General features: G+C 44.6%; 1 protein-coding gene across 1 annotated transcript in view; it reads left to right on the top strand.

The window, feature by feature from the left end:
- The window catches only part of LOC147727391 (coiled-coil domain-containing protein 171-like), a 1,936,181-nt gene that overhangs the window by 680,081 nt on the left and 1,239,107 nt on the right, over nucleotides 1–16,993 (top strand). The window contains exon 9 of the mRNA XM_086963620.1: nucleotides 10,436–10,525. Within this exon, the coding sequence (XP_086819746.1) occupies nucleotides 10,436–10,525 (90 nt within the window). The remainder of the gene's footprint in view (nucleotides 1–10,435; nucleotides 10,526–16,993) is intronic.

Here is a 16,993-nt window from a genome sequence, read left to right as displayed (position 1 = left end):
ATGAATGCCATGATCATCTGTTGGCAGGCCACAAGGGAGAACTGAAGACTGTGGATTTAGTTAAAAGGAAGTATTGGTGGCCACACATGAACAAGGACATTGAGCTATATGTAAAGACATGTGAGATTTGTGCGCAGGGAAAATCAGAACGGCAATCACCTAAGGGATTACTACAACCCTTGCCCAATCCTCCTTCTCCTTGGCACACAGTTACCTTAGATTTGATAACTGATCTTCCCACTTGTCAAGGGTTTAATACCATCTTAGTGGTAGTGGATGCATACAACAAAATGGCGCATTTTGTAGCCTTGAAAGGAACTCCAACCGCTAGGCAGTTAGCAGCTCATTTTGGTGCTCAGGTGGTGAGATTACATGAAATTCCTGAGGTCATGATATCGGACCGAGGAACTCAATTTGTGTCTCATTTTTGGAAGGCCTTTATGAAGAGACTTGGGGTTGAGACACGTTTTTCCACCAGTTTTCACCCAGAGACTGATGGACAAACTGAACGAGTGAACCAGGAAGTAGAGCAGTATTTGAGGTTATTCACGTTGAAACAGGGTGGGGAATGGTTGGACTATTTATGGACTGCAGAATTTGCCTATAATAACTCAAAGAATGGTTATTCACCATTCTATTTGAATTATGGCAAACACCCGAATTCCACAGTGCAAAATGTTCACATCTCAGTCCCGGCAGTTCAGGATTTAGTAACTCACTTACAGCAGGTACATGAAGAGGCATCTAAAAATTTAGAGCAGGCTAAAAGCAAGTATAAGAAGTATGCTGATAAAAAGAGAAGAGATACCCCAGATTTGGAAGTAGGTGATGAGGTTTGGTTAAATACTAAGAATCTTCAAACAAAGGGCAGTCGAAAGTTTCAGCCTAGATTCATAGGACCATATCATATTGCAGAACAGATCAATCCAGTAACCTTTAAACTGACTTTGCCCACAAAACTAAAAATTCACCCAGTTTTCCATGTCTCCTTACTAAAGAAATCAGTTGAAGGGTTGCGGAAAGAAGGAGTTCCACCTCCAATTCAGTTGGAAACTGGATTAGAATTTGAGGTCAAGGAAATTGTGGATTCAAAACTTGTAAGAGGAAGACTGTACTATCTAGTGGACTGGAAAGACTATGGGCCAGAGGAAAGGTCTTGGGAGTTGGAGTCAGATGTTCATGCTCCTAGGTTGGTGCGTCTCTTTCACCAAAGAAATCCTACCAAGCCTAGACCGGGAGGACCCTCTTTGGTGGGGGGTACTGTCAGGATCCCTCCTCCTAGTAAGTTTGATGCAGATTCAATATGTTTAAAAACAAGAAAATGGAGCGCCAGCCGAGACTTCACGTGGTCCCGTCTGTGGAATGCGCGGAATGCTAGGTTAGCAGTCTAGCCTTTCCAGCGCGTGATTGGGAGTCCAGGTGCAGCGCGCGTTCCTTCAGAACTGCGCACTTCACTGAGGAATCCGGTCACAGAGGTCGCGTCTGAGAGAGTCTTAGGAATAGGTCAAAGAAAGAAACGTTTCCAGTCAGCGTAGTGTTTATTTAAACTTTGCAGCCTTGACCTTGGAGTGTCACGAAGATAAGAGGTTGCAGAGCGTTCAAGGCAGAGTTCGTTTCAAAGAAGAAACCTGAGCTATTTAAACTGTGTGTCAGCAAAGAACCATTACCAGAGCTGAGAATTCCTGTCAATAATCCACAGAAAGAGAGAGAGAGAACGAGACACTCATTTGGAGTAGCGGAGAAATACAGAGATAAGTGGGAAGTTTCCTGTTATCTGTTCAAATTCAAGTGACTGTGTAAATATTGTTTAGCAACGTTACCAATGCAAGAAAAGGTCCATGAACTGTTTAAATGAGTTAAAGACCGGCTCACCAATTGTTGAATTTCGTCTGCTGAACCAGTATATCTAGAAAGAGATAGGGACAGTGTTAGAGAGGTTCTCAGTACTGTTAAAAGAATTCACAAGAAGAAGAAAAGAAAAGCTTACCTGGAGAGTTGAATGAGGTTAATTCATCTATTCAGGGGGAAGCACCCTGTATTAAAGAAGAATATATAAAGAAAATATATAAGGATAACGTTTAGACAACACTGGTAGGTGGAGAAAACAAGTAGTATACATTTAGTATAAGAACAGAGCATAGAGCAGAGAGCAATAACACATTTATTATTTTACAGAAGTAAAGAGGTAGACCTGTCATCTGAAAATACAGAATAGGCAGATCATTCTAAACTACACTTCAGAATAGAAGAGCAGCAGGTCGTTACAGATTCCTGGGTAGGTGTTCCTAGAACGAGTAATAGGGAAGCCAGAGTAGTTCACAGGTACAGTGATTTATTATCTTGTATGTGTTTAGTTTTCCTAGGGTTCTTTGAGAAGCTGTTTGGCAAGCTGATTGAAGATTCCTACGGAACACTAGAGGATCAGGACCAGTCTCTTCTCTGTTTTATTTCTTTCGTTATTTTATCCAATTTTCCCCTTCCCTCTATCTAATCAGTTAGAGTCATGATATACTTCTGATTCTGATTGGTTGGAAGTGGGAGTTAGAAAGCAAGCATCTTCTGTTCCTGTGCAAGTCTTCGAGAGAGTAGAGTTGGTAAGCAAGTGGACTCTGACACCGTTCCTTTAATACATTTTCTTCGCATATCTACATTCCCCATGTTCACTCTCCTTCTCCTCACTCTCCTTCCCCACACTCACCTTCTTTCAGTCCCCCTACTTCACTTCCCTTCTCCTTTCGTCCCTTTCTGTGCTTTCTTACTAATTTTCCTCTCCTTTATCAATGCACTCCACTTCACTTACTCTTTTTCATTTTTTTAAGAACACAGCTCTTTGATGAGAATTGGAGTTAGTTCTGAAAAGAACTTTTATTTCTTCTTTTTTCTTTATAAAGAACATAAACAAAAACAGGGAATGGAAACTGCTCAACAGGAGCAACAAAAAACAAAAAAATTAGGGCTGGGAACGGCAGTGATGGTTCTCCAATGCTCGAACCATGAGCAGGACACTTTGCTCCCCATAGGTAAGGAGTTGATCGCAGTATCTGCATTTCAGGGCAGCTTTGTTGAAAGCAGGTTGAATATTTGGAACAAGCGCCTGCGATCGCCCCCTGCCAGAAGTAGTTGCTCCTCCGGTGGATGTAGAGGCCCCATCACTGGGAACCTCTTGTGCCAGAGCCCTGACACTTTCCCGGGCAAAATTCTGGGGGTGCCTCCTCTCCACATGCCGTATCATTGTAAAGTTCCCAAAAGAATATTTCTTTAGGGGGTCACCCCGTGAAAGGACTTGTTTGCAGATCCTGCACTCCACTTTTGGAGCATTCACCTTTTTCTGGTTAGGTGGTATTGAAAAAAAATTCCAAATGAAATTCTCCTTCACCTTTGGCTGAGGAGGCTCTTCATCGATGAATTCAGGCTCATCTTCACTGCTGGATGGTCTGGCAGCCATGATTAACCCAGAAAGATGCAAGAGCAAAAAGCCAGGTCTTTCAGTCACAAAAGTGAAAGGAGAAGTGAAGGAAATGGGTGGGGATTTCATTATTTGTAAAAAAAAACTGTTAGCAACCAATAAAAAGTGTTATTTTAAGGACACATGACTTGACACGCTGACGCTGCGCGCACCGGAGCGCTTCCGGGTGCGCACACGCGGCGCGAACGTAGGCGCTTCCGGGGCGCATACGCGGCGCGAACGTAGGCGCTTCCGGGGCGCATACGAGGCGCGAACGTAGGCGCTTCCGGGGGCACTTACGCGGCGCGCCGAAGTGACGTTTTGATAGTTTCACGGAAATGCAAAATCATTATCATTTCCTTATTAAAAAAACTGCTTTTATATGTATGGTACTAAATGTCTTGCGTTATTATTTACTTTTCATTCATATTTTTTTTCACAAATGAAAGTAGCGCTCTGGGTGCGCTTTCCAGAGAGCTTACCGGAGCGCGCACCCAGAGCGCCCCAGGAAAAAATATTAAAAAAAATAATAATAATAATAATAATAATTAATACTTACTCAAAACAGCAAATTTATAAAAAAATCGTAGGTTAGAACCTCGATATAGAAAGGAATTAGCTTTTAGAAAACCTATGAAATTCACTGAAAAAACCATAGGTTTCACACCAGTTATAGTTAGGAATTAGCATTTAAAAAACCTATGAAATTCACTGAAAAAACCATAGGTTTCACACCAGTTATAGTTACCTGGAAATTTTACTGACATAAAACCATTGAAATTCCCACGTTATAGTTAGTTGGACTCACTATAACTTGCGCGTGTAATGCACTGCTGATGACATCACATATTACATCTCTCATGACATGGTCAGGGACATAACTGGTGTGAAACCTATGGTTTGTTCAGTGAATATATATATATATATATATATATATATATATATTATATATATATATATATATATATATAGATATATAGATATATATATATATACACACACATATATATATATATATATATATATATATATATATATATATATATATATATATATATATTTGTTAGTCTTTTGCTCCTTCTGCCTTCACCCGCCCTTCGCAGAGGATCGTATAGATTTGGCGGAGCTTGCCAACAAAATTCTCCAGTTTTGCACAAATAATGATGCGATCACTCAGAGGTAACTTTCAAACACCAGTGATAGTGTTTATTTGCAGGTTACGCGTTTCGCTCGTAAAGACGAGCTTGGTCACACAATGCAGCCGGGCAGATCCAAGCATTACATAGGCAAAATTATAAACCAATGTAGGACCAGTATGACAGTCATTTTCACAAACCAAAGTGGCATCCATTTTGTAGTGTCTACAGGTCTAGGGTAGTATTAACTTCATACTTCCTCCTTTTAGTACAGGTCACAACAGAACTGAAGGCATACTGATAATTAGAATTCAAGAATCAATTGTATGAATCCTGGCCTGAATACAATGTATATAAAACAATAGTACTGGTTTCAGCAGTACTGCAATTAATAGACAGTGTCATGTACTTTCGGATGTATATAATTTGATCACAGTATTTAGGAAATGTTTGCATTCGGACTAGTGCCTTATTTCTAACCTTGAAGCCTTCAAACCTTCAAACCTAGCCCTGAACCCTAAAAACAACCCTGTATCCCAAAACCCAAACCTACCCCTGAACCCTAAAATACCCCTGTACCCCAAAACCCAAACCTAGCCCTGAACCCTAAAAATACCTGTGTACCCCAAAACCTAAATCTAGCACTGAACCCTTAAAATACCCCTGTACCCCAAAACCCAAACCTACCCCTGAACCCTAAAAATACCCCTGTATCCCAAAAGCCATACCTATCCCTAAACCCAAAAACTACTCCTGTACCCATAACCCAAAACTATATATAAACCCTTAAAATACCCAAACACCCCAAAACATATACCTCAGTGCCCCAAAACATATACCCCTATACCCATACTTACCTTATCCAAACATTAAAAAAAATGCTTTTACCATTCATGCATTTACAACGAATTTCGTTGTGAATGTATGCGCGGTAAAAGCATATAAAATGTAATGCCATGCGTTATAGTGGCATTGCGGAGTCGTGGTACTTTCGTAATGGAAGTATGCGGAGTGATGGTATGCGGAAAGAAAGTTGCGGAATAATGGGTGTTTACCCTCCCCCGGTAAGTACATTGGTTGCACGGCGGCCCACATCTCCAGCAACATACTCATATTTTTTCATCACCCATTTGAAAAATGCACAGGTCTCTCTTATTGATGGCCAGCACCGACATACACTTTTAGACACACCTCCCACCACAAGTTCTAGAATTGAGAACTTTAGAGCTGGGGAGCTACGTTCGAAACTCGGCATCAGCTCAACATCCTGGGATTCCAGGCAAATCACTTTGTCTCCTTGTGTCTACCACACAAATGAATGTGTTCTTCTGTAATGAAAATTATGCTCATTCCATGTTGTCGAGTTCGCGCTATATAATATTGCAAGAAAAAATAAAGTAGGGAAACTCGAGTTCACACACTACTTAACGCGCACTCTTAAGTGCATCAGTAGGGCACTGTGAATCAGAGCGTTTCACAGGCCTGTCACAGATAAGAAATTCTATCTAAACGAAATCCTACAAAACAATATACTACTGGCTGGCAGCAATTCATACCCGGACAATGTCGGGACGAGCTGCTAGTATATATATATATAGTGAGAGGGAGAGAAAGATAGAGAGAATCAGTAGTATGTTGCATAAATGCCTTCTCACCAGGAAATCTACAAAAACTTGCCAGAACATGTACCTTGTGCTTGATGGGGAAGAGTAATCAAAAAGTATAGAGAAAGAAAGTTTTAGTGACAACAGCGAATATGAGTGATAGCGTACCAGTCCAATAGAAGTGACGGTGCCGGGTCTGGCAAAAATATAACTGCAGATGTGAAATCTGTTTTGCATGCAAGTAAAAGCAGGTGCTTGCGGAATAAAGCTAGCTGGGGGTCAATCAATCAATCAATCAAGACATTTATAGAGCGTGCTGCTCAACCGCAAGGTTCTCAAGGCGCTGAAGGGAGGGGGGGACGCTACTGCTCGAATAGCCAGGTCTTGAGGTGTTTCCTGAAGGTGAGATGGTCCTGGGTCAGTCGTAGGTGTGCGGGGAGGGAGTTCCATGTCTTGGCGGCCAGGTAGGAGAACGATCTTCATCCGATGGTTGTTCTGCGAATCCGTGGGATGGTGGCGAGGGTGAGGCTGGCGGAGCGGAGCTGGTGGGTAGGAGTGTAGAACAAGAGTCGGTTGTTGAGGTATTCGGGGCCCATGTCGTGGAGTGCTTTGTGTGCGTGGGTGAGGAGCCTGAATGTGATCCTCTTGCTGACGGGGAGCCAGTGTAGGTTTCTCACAAGGGCAGATATGTGGCTGTGGCGAGGGATGTTGAGGATGAGTCGTGCAGAGGCGTTCTGTATGCGCTGGAGTCGTTTCTGAAGTTTGGCTGTGGTTCCTGCGTAAAGGGCGTTCCCGTAGTCCAGTCGGCTGGTGACGAGGGCCCGGGTGACCGACTTTCTGGTTTTGGTGGAGATCCACCGGAAGATCTTACAGAGCATGCACAGGGTGTTTAAGCATGAGGATGAGATGGCGTTGACTTGTTTGGTCATCGTGAGGGAGGAGTCCAGGATGAATCCCAGGTTGCGTGCGCGGTTCATGGGTGTTGGTGCGGTTCCCAGCGCTGTGGGCCACCAGAAGTCGTCCCAGGCGGATGGGATTGTCCGAGGATGAGGACTTCCGTCTTGTCTGAGTTCAATTTCAGCCGACTGAGCTTCATCCATTCTGCGACGTTTATCATACCTTCCTGGAGGTTGGTTTTGGCGGTGGCTGGGTCTCTGGTGAGGGAGAGTATCAGCTGGGTGTCATCGGCGTAGGAGATGATGTTGAGGTTGCGTTTACATGCAATGGCGGGGCTCATGTAGAAATTCAAGAGGGTTGGGCTGAGCGAGGAGCCTTGGGGCACGCCGCAGATGATCTTGGTGGCCGCGGAGCGGAACGGCAGGAGGCGGACTCTCTGGGTTCTGTTGAAGAGGAACGAGGTGATCCAGTCCAGGGCTTTTCCTTGGATCCCAGTGTTGTGGAGGCGGGTTATTAGGGTGCGGTGGCAGACGGTATCAAAGGCGGCTGAGAGGTCTAGGAGGATAAGAGCGGTTGTCTCCCCGTTGCCCATCAGTGTCCTGATGTCGTCGGTGGCTGCGATGAGGGCGGTCTTGGTGCTGTGGTTAGCTCGAAATCCGGACTGGGATGGGTTGAGCGAGTTGTTTGCTTTGAGGAATGCAGTCAGCTGTTTATTGACGGTCTTTTCGATTACTTTTGCTGTGAAGGGAAGGAGAGAGATGGGGCGGAAGTTCTTGAGGTCTTTAGGGTCTGCCGTGGGTTTTTTCAGGAGGGCGTTGATATCTGCGTGCTTCCAGCTCTCCCGAAAGGTGGCTGACGCGAAGGAGTTGTTTATGACGTTCCGGAGGTGGGGTGCGATGATGGTGTCGGCTTTGTTGCAGATGTGATGGGGGCATGGGTCAGAGGGAGAGCCAAAGTGGATGGTGTTCTTGACGTGGGTGGTGTCTTCTGTGCTGATGGGGGTCCAGGCGATGAGGGTGGTGTTGGTGGTCATTGGTTTGGTGGCTGGAGGCGGAGTCTGGGCGTCAAAGCTGTTGTGTATATTTGCGATCTTGCGGTAGAAAAACGTGGCAAAGGAGTTGCAGAGGTCTTGTGACGGTGTGATGTCGTTGTTGTTGGCGCTGGGGCTGGGGTGTAGTTGATTACATCTTCTAACGTGTAATGTAATAAGTCCTTTTGTAATGAGTCACGTGTTGAACAAGGTGAACAAAGGCAGCCATATAACACTGTCTAAAATGGTAGTGAACTGAAGTTAAATGATGTTGGGCCTGAAATGATATGCCAAATTAAAATAATGCATGTATGGTGGTGATAATTCATGTCAAATATGGAACAGCAAGTTATTGATCTAGGAGTGCGAGATGATTGCTTTTATGATTGGTGTTTGTTGTGTATAAGGTGAATAGGTCCTGGATGTGAGGGCAACATGTAACAACTGTAACAGAGTGCATTGGGGTATGTGAAAAGAGAATCAAAGTATACTGAAATTGTGTAAAAGAATACAACTTGCGTGTGATTTGTGTAACCTTCATAGGCAATACATTCAGAACCAGACTGCAAAGGACACATTGTGTAATACAAGAATGAATCAGCCCTGTTGGTGGAATTCATTAGAAAAAAATTGGATGTTTTGATGCGGTCCTTTGAGTTAGAGTGTATCTAGTATTTTAGTCCAATGCATTTCTATTTGTAAGAGCCTCTGCCGTATGTGACTTTCAGGGTCTCCAACTATTTTTCCTTTTGCAACGTTGTGTTGATGTGTGCAGCCATGGTTTTCCCTGACTTAGTTTGAATGTTGCTTTTAAGTTCAGATATGCTCAGTTTCAGTTTCCTTTCCATCTTGCCAATATTTAAAAACCTGCAGAGGCATTTCGGAAAATATGTATAGTTCGTCGTGTTGCAGTCGTTGCGATGTTTCATTTTAATGGAAGTTTCCTTGTGGGGGTGAAGTCCATAGTATTGCCATATATCATATGACATTTTTGCAATGATCACAATTGTGGTAAGGTATTTTAGAGTGCCTAGGGCCAAAAGGTACACAGTGCAGCACAGCAAGTCACCTTGCTGCTCTAGAGCTGTGTGACAGTGAAAGGGCAGGAATGCGCTGTATTTAAAAGAATCCAGCACATTCCTGTCTTTATCCCTGTGCTGGCGCCATTTTGGCTGCTTAGCTCTCATGCAGGCACCCTCGCATGGTGCAAGGGTGCCTCCATTGCATGTAGGATTGTTTTTGTGCAGGAAGGGCCACATTTTTGCAAAAAAACAAACCCCTAACGCCACTACCGGCTGGTGGTAGGAGTGCTGCAAGGCGGGGCAGGAGAGGAGCAGGGTGGGGGGTAGTAAACTACGGCATACGGCCGAACAGAGGTAAGTAAACAAAAAAATAAAACAACTTTCATTGTGCACGCTGCATTGCCAAATGCGATGCAGCTCGGGCAACGAAATTCGTTTTATTTATTTATTTGTTTACTTACCTCCTTTGGGCCTTATTCCATAGTTTACTAACCCCCACCCTGCTCCACCCCTGCCCCGCCTCACCACCCGCAGCACTCCCTAACGCATATTCCTCTTACTTAGAAAGAGGAAGTAACAAGGAGAAATAAAGATAATTATACTCATTACCTCTCACCTGGGAAGAGGTAGCATTTTGGTGCAATCCCAGGTCTACCACTTTTGGTAAATTTTGGAATGCTCCAAAACTCATGGCTGTTGCGTGGCAACACCCATGCAACATCCATGGAATGCTTCCCTGGCACAGAACCCAACACAGCGATTTTCACTGTGCTGCATTGCTCTGAATTTATGAAGCCACTCAGGGCCACCCTTGGGTGGCTTCATAAATCGCATTTTGGGTTTGCATTGCGCTTGCACCTCGTTGCATGGTACAAGCGTGACACAACCCAATCATGCCCCCTACTTTCTAAGATCTGTTTTATTTTGTTGTTTAGGCTTCTGAGTCACTCATTCTTTTGAGTTCCTTGTCCTTTTGTATGTGAAGAACAGAATTTCTCTGATTGATGTCCCAAAATCAGGGTCAATTTTTAACACCATCTGCTTTTAGACGGTGTGACTGCTTGTCTATGTCGATACAAAAGTAACTGTTTGGATTGTCTATCAGGCTTCTTGAGCAGTTCTTGAGAAACTCACTTGAAGCTGAATTGTGAATCACCTAATGTATACTGATATGATCATCTACTTTATGAAACTCTCTGAAGCCACCAATGATTGTTTTTCCTGCCGTTTTACAACATGTCTTTTTCACAAAATCGATAGGTCTTGAGAAACCTACTGATTTTTTTTTGATGTTTTGCCAGCTGATCGACGTTAAACAGAAACATGAACAGAAAGTGAAAGAGGCAGACACTTTTCAGGAGGGTAAAGTCTTCTTGAATAGAAAACTTAAGGTATGGTAAGTTAACTGTTATGACAATGTGAATTGTGAACATATTTGTAAAATAATCCACGTCTTGATTATAAATATAAATTGTTAAAATGTTTTCAACTTATTTCAATGAACACACCATATGTGATTTTTTTTCGATCACATGATGCACTGAATTATGGCACCTTAGTGCAGGCATGATTATAAGTTTGGCGGACAGAGTTATCCACCACAAACATGGCAGAATAGTCATTCTTCGAACTGTCAGTTGGCCTGCTCTATTTTGAGTCAGGTAGACTGCATTTTTTCCAACGACGATTTCCATGCTTGCTCTGCCTTCAGAAACCATACACCTACTCCCTGTTGGTGGAGGGGGGGGCTTATCGGTGTAAGAATATCAGACCGCCCTCCATATTTTAGCAGATAGTCTAATTTGCTTTCTGTGCTGAATACAAAATAATACTAATGAAGACTACACCCTGGGGATACACTTCCAGGGTGTCAGGGCCATTCGTTTTTTAAAAACAAGCTCCTGCTTTGGACGTTTGTTTCTGAAAAACGAAGTTGTTTGATGAGTGGCTTCCTGGAACATGGTGGCCTTTCACCAACCTTTCTTTGCCTTCACGGAAGCTGCCTTGGCAGCTCTTCAGGTGACGGCACAGAGGTCACTACAGGGCCGGTTGTGATCTCACAATATGGCAGCCGTTAGTCCATCAGGTGCCCGATGTAATGACCTCCACCATCCTGATGGAAATCAAGCTGCCCACCCACACTTAAATCTGACCCTATGTTTGTAAAAAATTAGCAAAGTGTATTATTTGAAACGTAGGGGCAGATTTATGTTAACTGGCGCATCCCCAGGGATGCGCCAGTTAATGTGCGCCACAGTGCGCCACAGCTACGCCACCCATGGTGCAAAAACGGCACAGATGCGTGACGCATCTGTGCCGGAAATGTGGCGCATTGCTGGAGTTGCGTCGCAAGCACGACGCAGCTCCAGCAAGACTCGGGGGTGCCCCATCTTCACAATGCTGCGTCAAGACCTACGCCTGCTTCAAGCAGGCGCAGGGTTTTGACGCAGCATTGGCCTGAAAGTGACTGAGTGAAATCTCATAGATTTCACTCAGCCACTTTCAGGAGGCGTTCCTGCGCAGGAACGCCCCCCCCCCTGCGCAGGAACGCCTCCTTATGGCGCAGGGCTTTACAACGTGACGCATCTCCTAGATGCGTCACGTTGTAAATAGGGCGCATTGTTGCGCCGCGGTTGCGTCAAATAAAGTGACGCAATTGCGGCACAAAGAGGCGCAAGGGCATCATAAATCTGCCCCAAAATGTGTAACCTGTTGGTTGTAGACGAGAGCTAGGGATGGGGTTTTTAGTGAGGACAGGAAGTGGTGGCACTCAAGCTTGTCTGCGTGATGTTCTCAAGGATTTAAAGAAGGTACGGTGCTACCAGGTTGGGGGATTAACCCGATAACACCCAGATTTGTGTGGGTCAAGGGATCCAAACTGGAAGCTGAGCACAGTCCCGGGCACACGTGGTGAGGGTATTTGTTAGACTTGTGTCAGTGTTTCTGTCTGTGAAAGGAAGGGTGACGATCAACACCGATGTTCATTTAGAAAAAGTTATTTTATAAGTCACAAGGCAACAACTGTATTGCACAAAACATGTTCGTTTTGTCCAATACAGTTGTTGCCTTGTGACTTTTAAAATAACTTTTTCGAAACGAACACTGGTGTTGACCGTCGCCTTTTCTTTCACAGACAGGAACACTGACACAGGTCTAACAAATACCCTCACCACGTGTGCCCGAAACTGTGCTCATGTTGGTTGTAGATCCCTATGCTTAGCCTACTCCTGCAATCTAATGCTGGGCTCAGACATTTGCAACAAGTTTTTATTCAAAGACGTTTTTTGAGTGACGATGTATAGGTGAGTCCTCCTATAGTCTGTATTGTGCATGGTCATTGGCTCCATTGTTTTCTCCGCCATCAGGTTTGGATATCTGTCTTAAAGCCCGGGATTGAAGCTTTGACACATTCCTATGGCTTTATTTAGTGGCTAACTTTTAAACCTTCCATGGATAGCACAGGAAAACAACAACTACTGGTCTTTTCGACACCCATCGTTATGCCCGTCCGGCGCCAGCCTGTTTTCAACTTCGGCTTCCACCTTCCTTGTCACCTTCTTTCACTTGATGCACACTGAGTGGTGGAAAAGACTTCCTTTAGCTTCTGGCCCAAGTGCCATGCCAAATACTCCAGGCAAGAACAATACTCGGTCTGCAACCTCTGTCTCTCTCCAGTACATGACAAAACATTATTTCAAGCTTGCTTTGCTTTTCATCCAAAGAAAATTGTTCGTCGATGTTGGGAGTGGTGCGGGGCACATACTACCATCACACTACTTGAGCTGAGGATGCACCCAACATATTCAGAGACCAAGCACAGCCTCCATGCTGAAGAGGACATAGAGAAGGCGGCGAAAACAAAATCAAGGTTTATAACATTACAGGTTGACAAATAGTACAAACCCTCGCAACTGACCCCACTTACATCAAGGGCCATGTCCCTCTAGACTCACTCGTTGTGCATACAGCTAGGAAACTGGCCAACGTCAAAAGGGACTGGTGATGCCCCGCCCACGGAGAGTAAGCAATATTATGCAGCTGATAAGTATGTACCATCTTAGGGTAGCAAACTCAGTGGGGCTCTTGTCTAGATGTAACAGAGCACAATGGAATGGAATGAAATGCAGGATTCACTCCATCATTTCCCAGAACAATATAAATAACAATATAAATAACATGGGTCAGAATTAGTGGAAGAAGGGAAAACGATGTCCAACTCCACATTCTAATGCGCATTAGATGCAGCCAACACCAATGCAAGGGAGGTAAGCACCAGCATTATCATTAGGAACCTTGCTTGGCTCGGAACTCCATGTTTTAAACCTGATGTACAGCAATATCTACTGACCCTACCATTTGATGAGATACATTTATTTGGCCCCAAATATATGAAATGCTAAAAAAAAGACACTGATACTGTCTAAGCCATGGGTGCCCTTCAAATTGACCGAAATAGAGGTTCCTCCCAGAGGGGGCAATACATCCAAAACAAGCACTTCTATAAACAGTTATAACTCCCCCCAAAACAGAAAAAACCCTATCAATCACAATACTCTAGAGGGTCTTCCTATAGATCACACAACAGGGGTAACAAAGGCCGAGGTAATGGATTCACTCCCAAATAGACCATTTCCAACGTGCAGTAACTCTCTTCTCCTCCTCCTCCATACTTAACATCAGTAGGGGTATGACTACATCACTATCCCACATACTGGAAACATATTACATCAGATCATTGGGTCCTGTCAATAATAAAAGATGGATATTGTCTCAAACTCACATCTCATCATCACAATATCCTGCCTCGAACACAAACTAGGCACAGGGTCAGACTGATTTGCATATAGGCATGTCTGAACTGGGGTGGCAGAGTGGGCTAAAGAACGGTGATGGATTAAACCCAGACCTTTTGACTGGGTGTGAGTGTTGATTGATTCAGATGCTCCGTCCATCACCACCCCCTTTTGTACTGCTTTTGGCGACCATAAGTGTGGCAGGGTATGCTCAGACGTGAGTCCCTTGCTCACTTTGCCACTGGATTCAAGCAAGCCGGGCTGAAGACAGCTGGAATGCCAGAAACCGGTCTTCGGAAGCTTGTTTCCGGTCCAGAGAAGACATGGCTTGGCAGTTCAGGCTGGACTGTTCCCATGAGGCACAGGGTCAGACTGATTTGCATATAGCCATGTCTGAACTGGGGTGGCAAAGTGGGCTAAAGAACGGTGATGCATTAAACACAGATCTTTTGACTGGGTGTGAGTGTTTGATTGATTCAGATGCTTCGTCCATCACCACCCCCCCCCTTTTGTACCGCTTTTGGCCGCCATAAGTGTGGCAGGGTATGCTCAGACGTGAGTCCCTTGCTCACTTTGCCACTTGATTCAAGCAAGCCAGGCTGAAGACGGCTGGAATGCCAGAAACCGGTCCTCGGAAGCTTGTTTCCGGTCCAGGGAAGACATGGCTTGGCAGTTCGGGCTGGACTGTTCCCATGAGGCACAGGGTCAGACTGATTTGCATATAGCCATGTCTGAACTGGGGTGGCAGAGTGGGCTAAAGAACGGTGATGGATTAAACCCAGATCTTTTGACTGGGTGTGAGTGTTTGATTGATTCAGATGCTCCGTCCATCACCACCCCCTTTTGTACCGCTTTTGGCCGCCATAAGTGTGGCAGGTTATGATCAGACGTGAGTCCCTTGCTCACTTTGCCACTGGATTCAAGCAAGCAGGGCTAAAGATGGCTGGAATGCCAGAAACCGGTCCTCGGAAGCTTGTTTCCGGTCCAGGGAAGACATGGCTTGGCAGTTCGGGCTGGACTGTTCCCATGAGGCACAGGGTCAGACTGATTTGCATATAGCCATGTCTGAACTGGGGTGGCAGAGTGGGCTAAAGAACGGTGATGGATTAAACCCAGATCTTTTGACTGGGTGTGAGTGTTTGATTGATTCAGATTCTCCGTCCATCACCACCCCCTTTTGTACCGCTTTTGGCCGCCATACGTGTGGCAGGGTATGCTCAGACGTGAGTCCCTTGCTCACTTTGCCATTGGATTCAAGCAAGCCGGGCTGAAGACGGCTGGAATGCCATAAACCGGTCCTCGGAAGCTTGTTTCCGGTCCAGGGAAGACATGGCTTGGCAGTTCGGGCTGGACTGTTCCCATGAGGCACAGGGTCAGACTGATTTGCATATAGCCATGTCTGAACTGGGGTGGCAGGGTGGGCTAAAGAACGGTGATGGATTAAACCCAGATCTTTTCACTGGGTGTCAGTGTTTGATTGATTCAGATGCTCCGTCCATCACCACCCCCTTTTGTATCGAACACAAACTATGTCAACAGAACACCTCTCCCTCTTGCAAGAGGAGGTACAAGCTTTACTTCAAAAAGGGGCCATTGAGCTTGTCCCTATCCCACACTACGAACAAGGGACGTCCTCACTGTGCTTCTTCATTCCAAAGAAAGATGGGACTTTATGCCTGATTCTAGACCTCAAGCCTCTCATCAAACACATCCTATCTGAGCACTTCAGTATGGTAACACTCAGGAAGTCATACCATTGTTACAGCAAGGAGACTTCATCACAGCAATAGATCTTAAATATACCTATTTTCACATACCAATACATCCCACTCATCAGAGCTACCTCTGTTTTTAAGTAAGTGACCAACATTATCAATTCAAAGTGTTGCCATTTGGAGTAACTACCGCACCAAGGGTATTCACAAAATGGCTTGCAGTTGTAGCAGCTCATCTCAGAAGGGAGGTCATGCACATGTTCCCATACCTAGACAATTGTTTTATCAAGAGTGAAAACATATAATGTTTGCAGGACACTTAAAGGGGTATCAACCTTCTGCACAAGCTAGGTTTTACAGTCAATACTGCAAAATCCTGCCTACAACCCTTACAAGTGCAGTGATTTCTTGGTGCAACCTGTTTTGCTTCTTTTCCAATAAGATTGTCACATAGCAGTCAAAAGAGTAATGAGCATTATAGGCATGATGGCCTCATGCAGCTCCATAGTACCACACCCACGACTACACATGCACCCTCTACAGCAGTATCTAAAGTCGCAATGGTCTCAGGTGAAGGGGCATACACAGGATCTAGTGTTGATAGGGTCAACGACCCACTGGTGGAACATGCAACAGTCTTTTGCAGGGTTGGCTCTTAAAAACCCTTAACCCACAGATTATCATTACAACAGACGCTTCATTCCAAGGATGGGGGGCACATATGCAGAATCTCATTGTATGCAGCCAATGGTATCCAGTGCAAATGTGTCTACACATCAATCACCTGGAACTTCTATCAATTCAGTTGGCTCTCAAAGATTTTCAACAACATCTTTGCCACAAAGTAGTTCTAGTTCTCATCCAGGGGATACTCATCAATAGTCATAATCTATGAATAATCCCCGCCCATGTGCGGGATCCCAGAGCATATAGAAAATACATATAAATATGTATGTATAAATATGTGAAAACATAATAGCAGCCTAAAAAACATTTTCTAACTGGCAAAAGTGCCGCAAAATTACATAAATCAGTATACACACAGTAGTACCCTTCCAAACCCTAAGGAAGAAAGAGCAGAAAAACATTTTGTATACAACAATGCTTTATTGCCATAGGAAAACCTGTAATTGCAGGCATTTGCCAGTAGGCTGCAGTAGAGTATAAAGCAAACAGAGAAAACTGACACCTTGCCTTTAAGGCATTAGAGTAGGGGTACCGTGCCTTTAAGACCTGAAGGCAACCCCCTGCTCCCATGGTGCACCACAGGTGACAGTTGGGTCAGTTCTTTTTTCCGGCTCCTTCTGTGAGGATCCTGGAGCTTGAGCTCTTCAGTTTTCAACTGAAATTG

Source organism: Lissotriton vulgaris, chromosome 3_1, assembly GCF_964263255.1.
Source record: "Lissotriton vulgaris chromosome 3_1, aLisVul1.2, whole genome shotgun sequence".
Lineage (NCBI taxonomy): Eukaryota > Metazoa > Chordata > Amphibia > Caudata > Salamandridae > Lissotriton > Lissotriton vulgaris.
The sequence above is the reverse complement of the archived record's forward strand: the minus strand, read 5'-3'. Positions and strand labels throughout refer to the sequence as shown.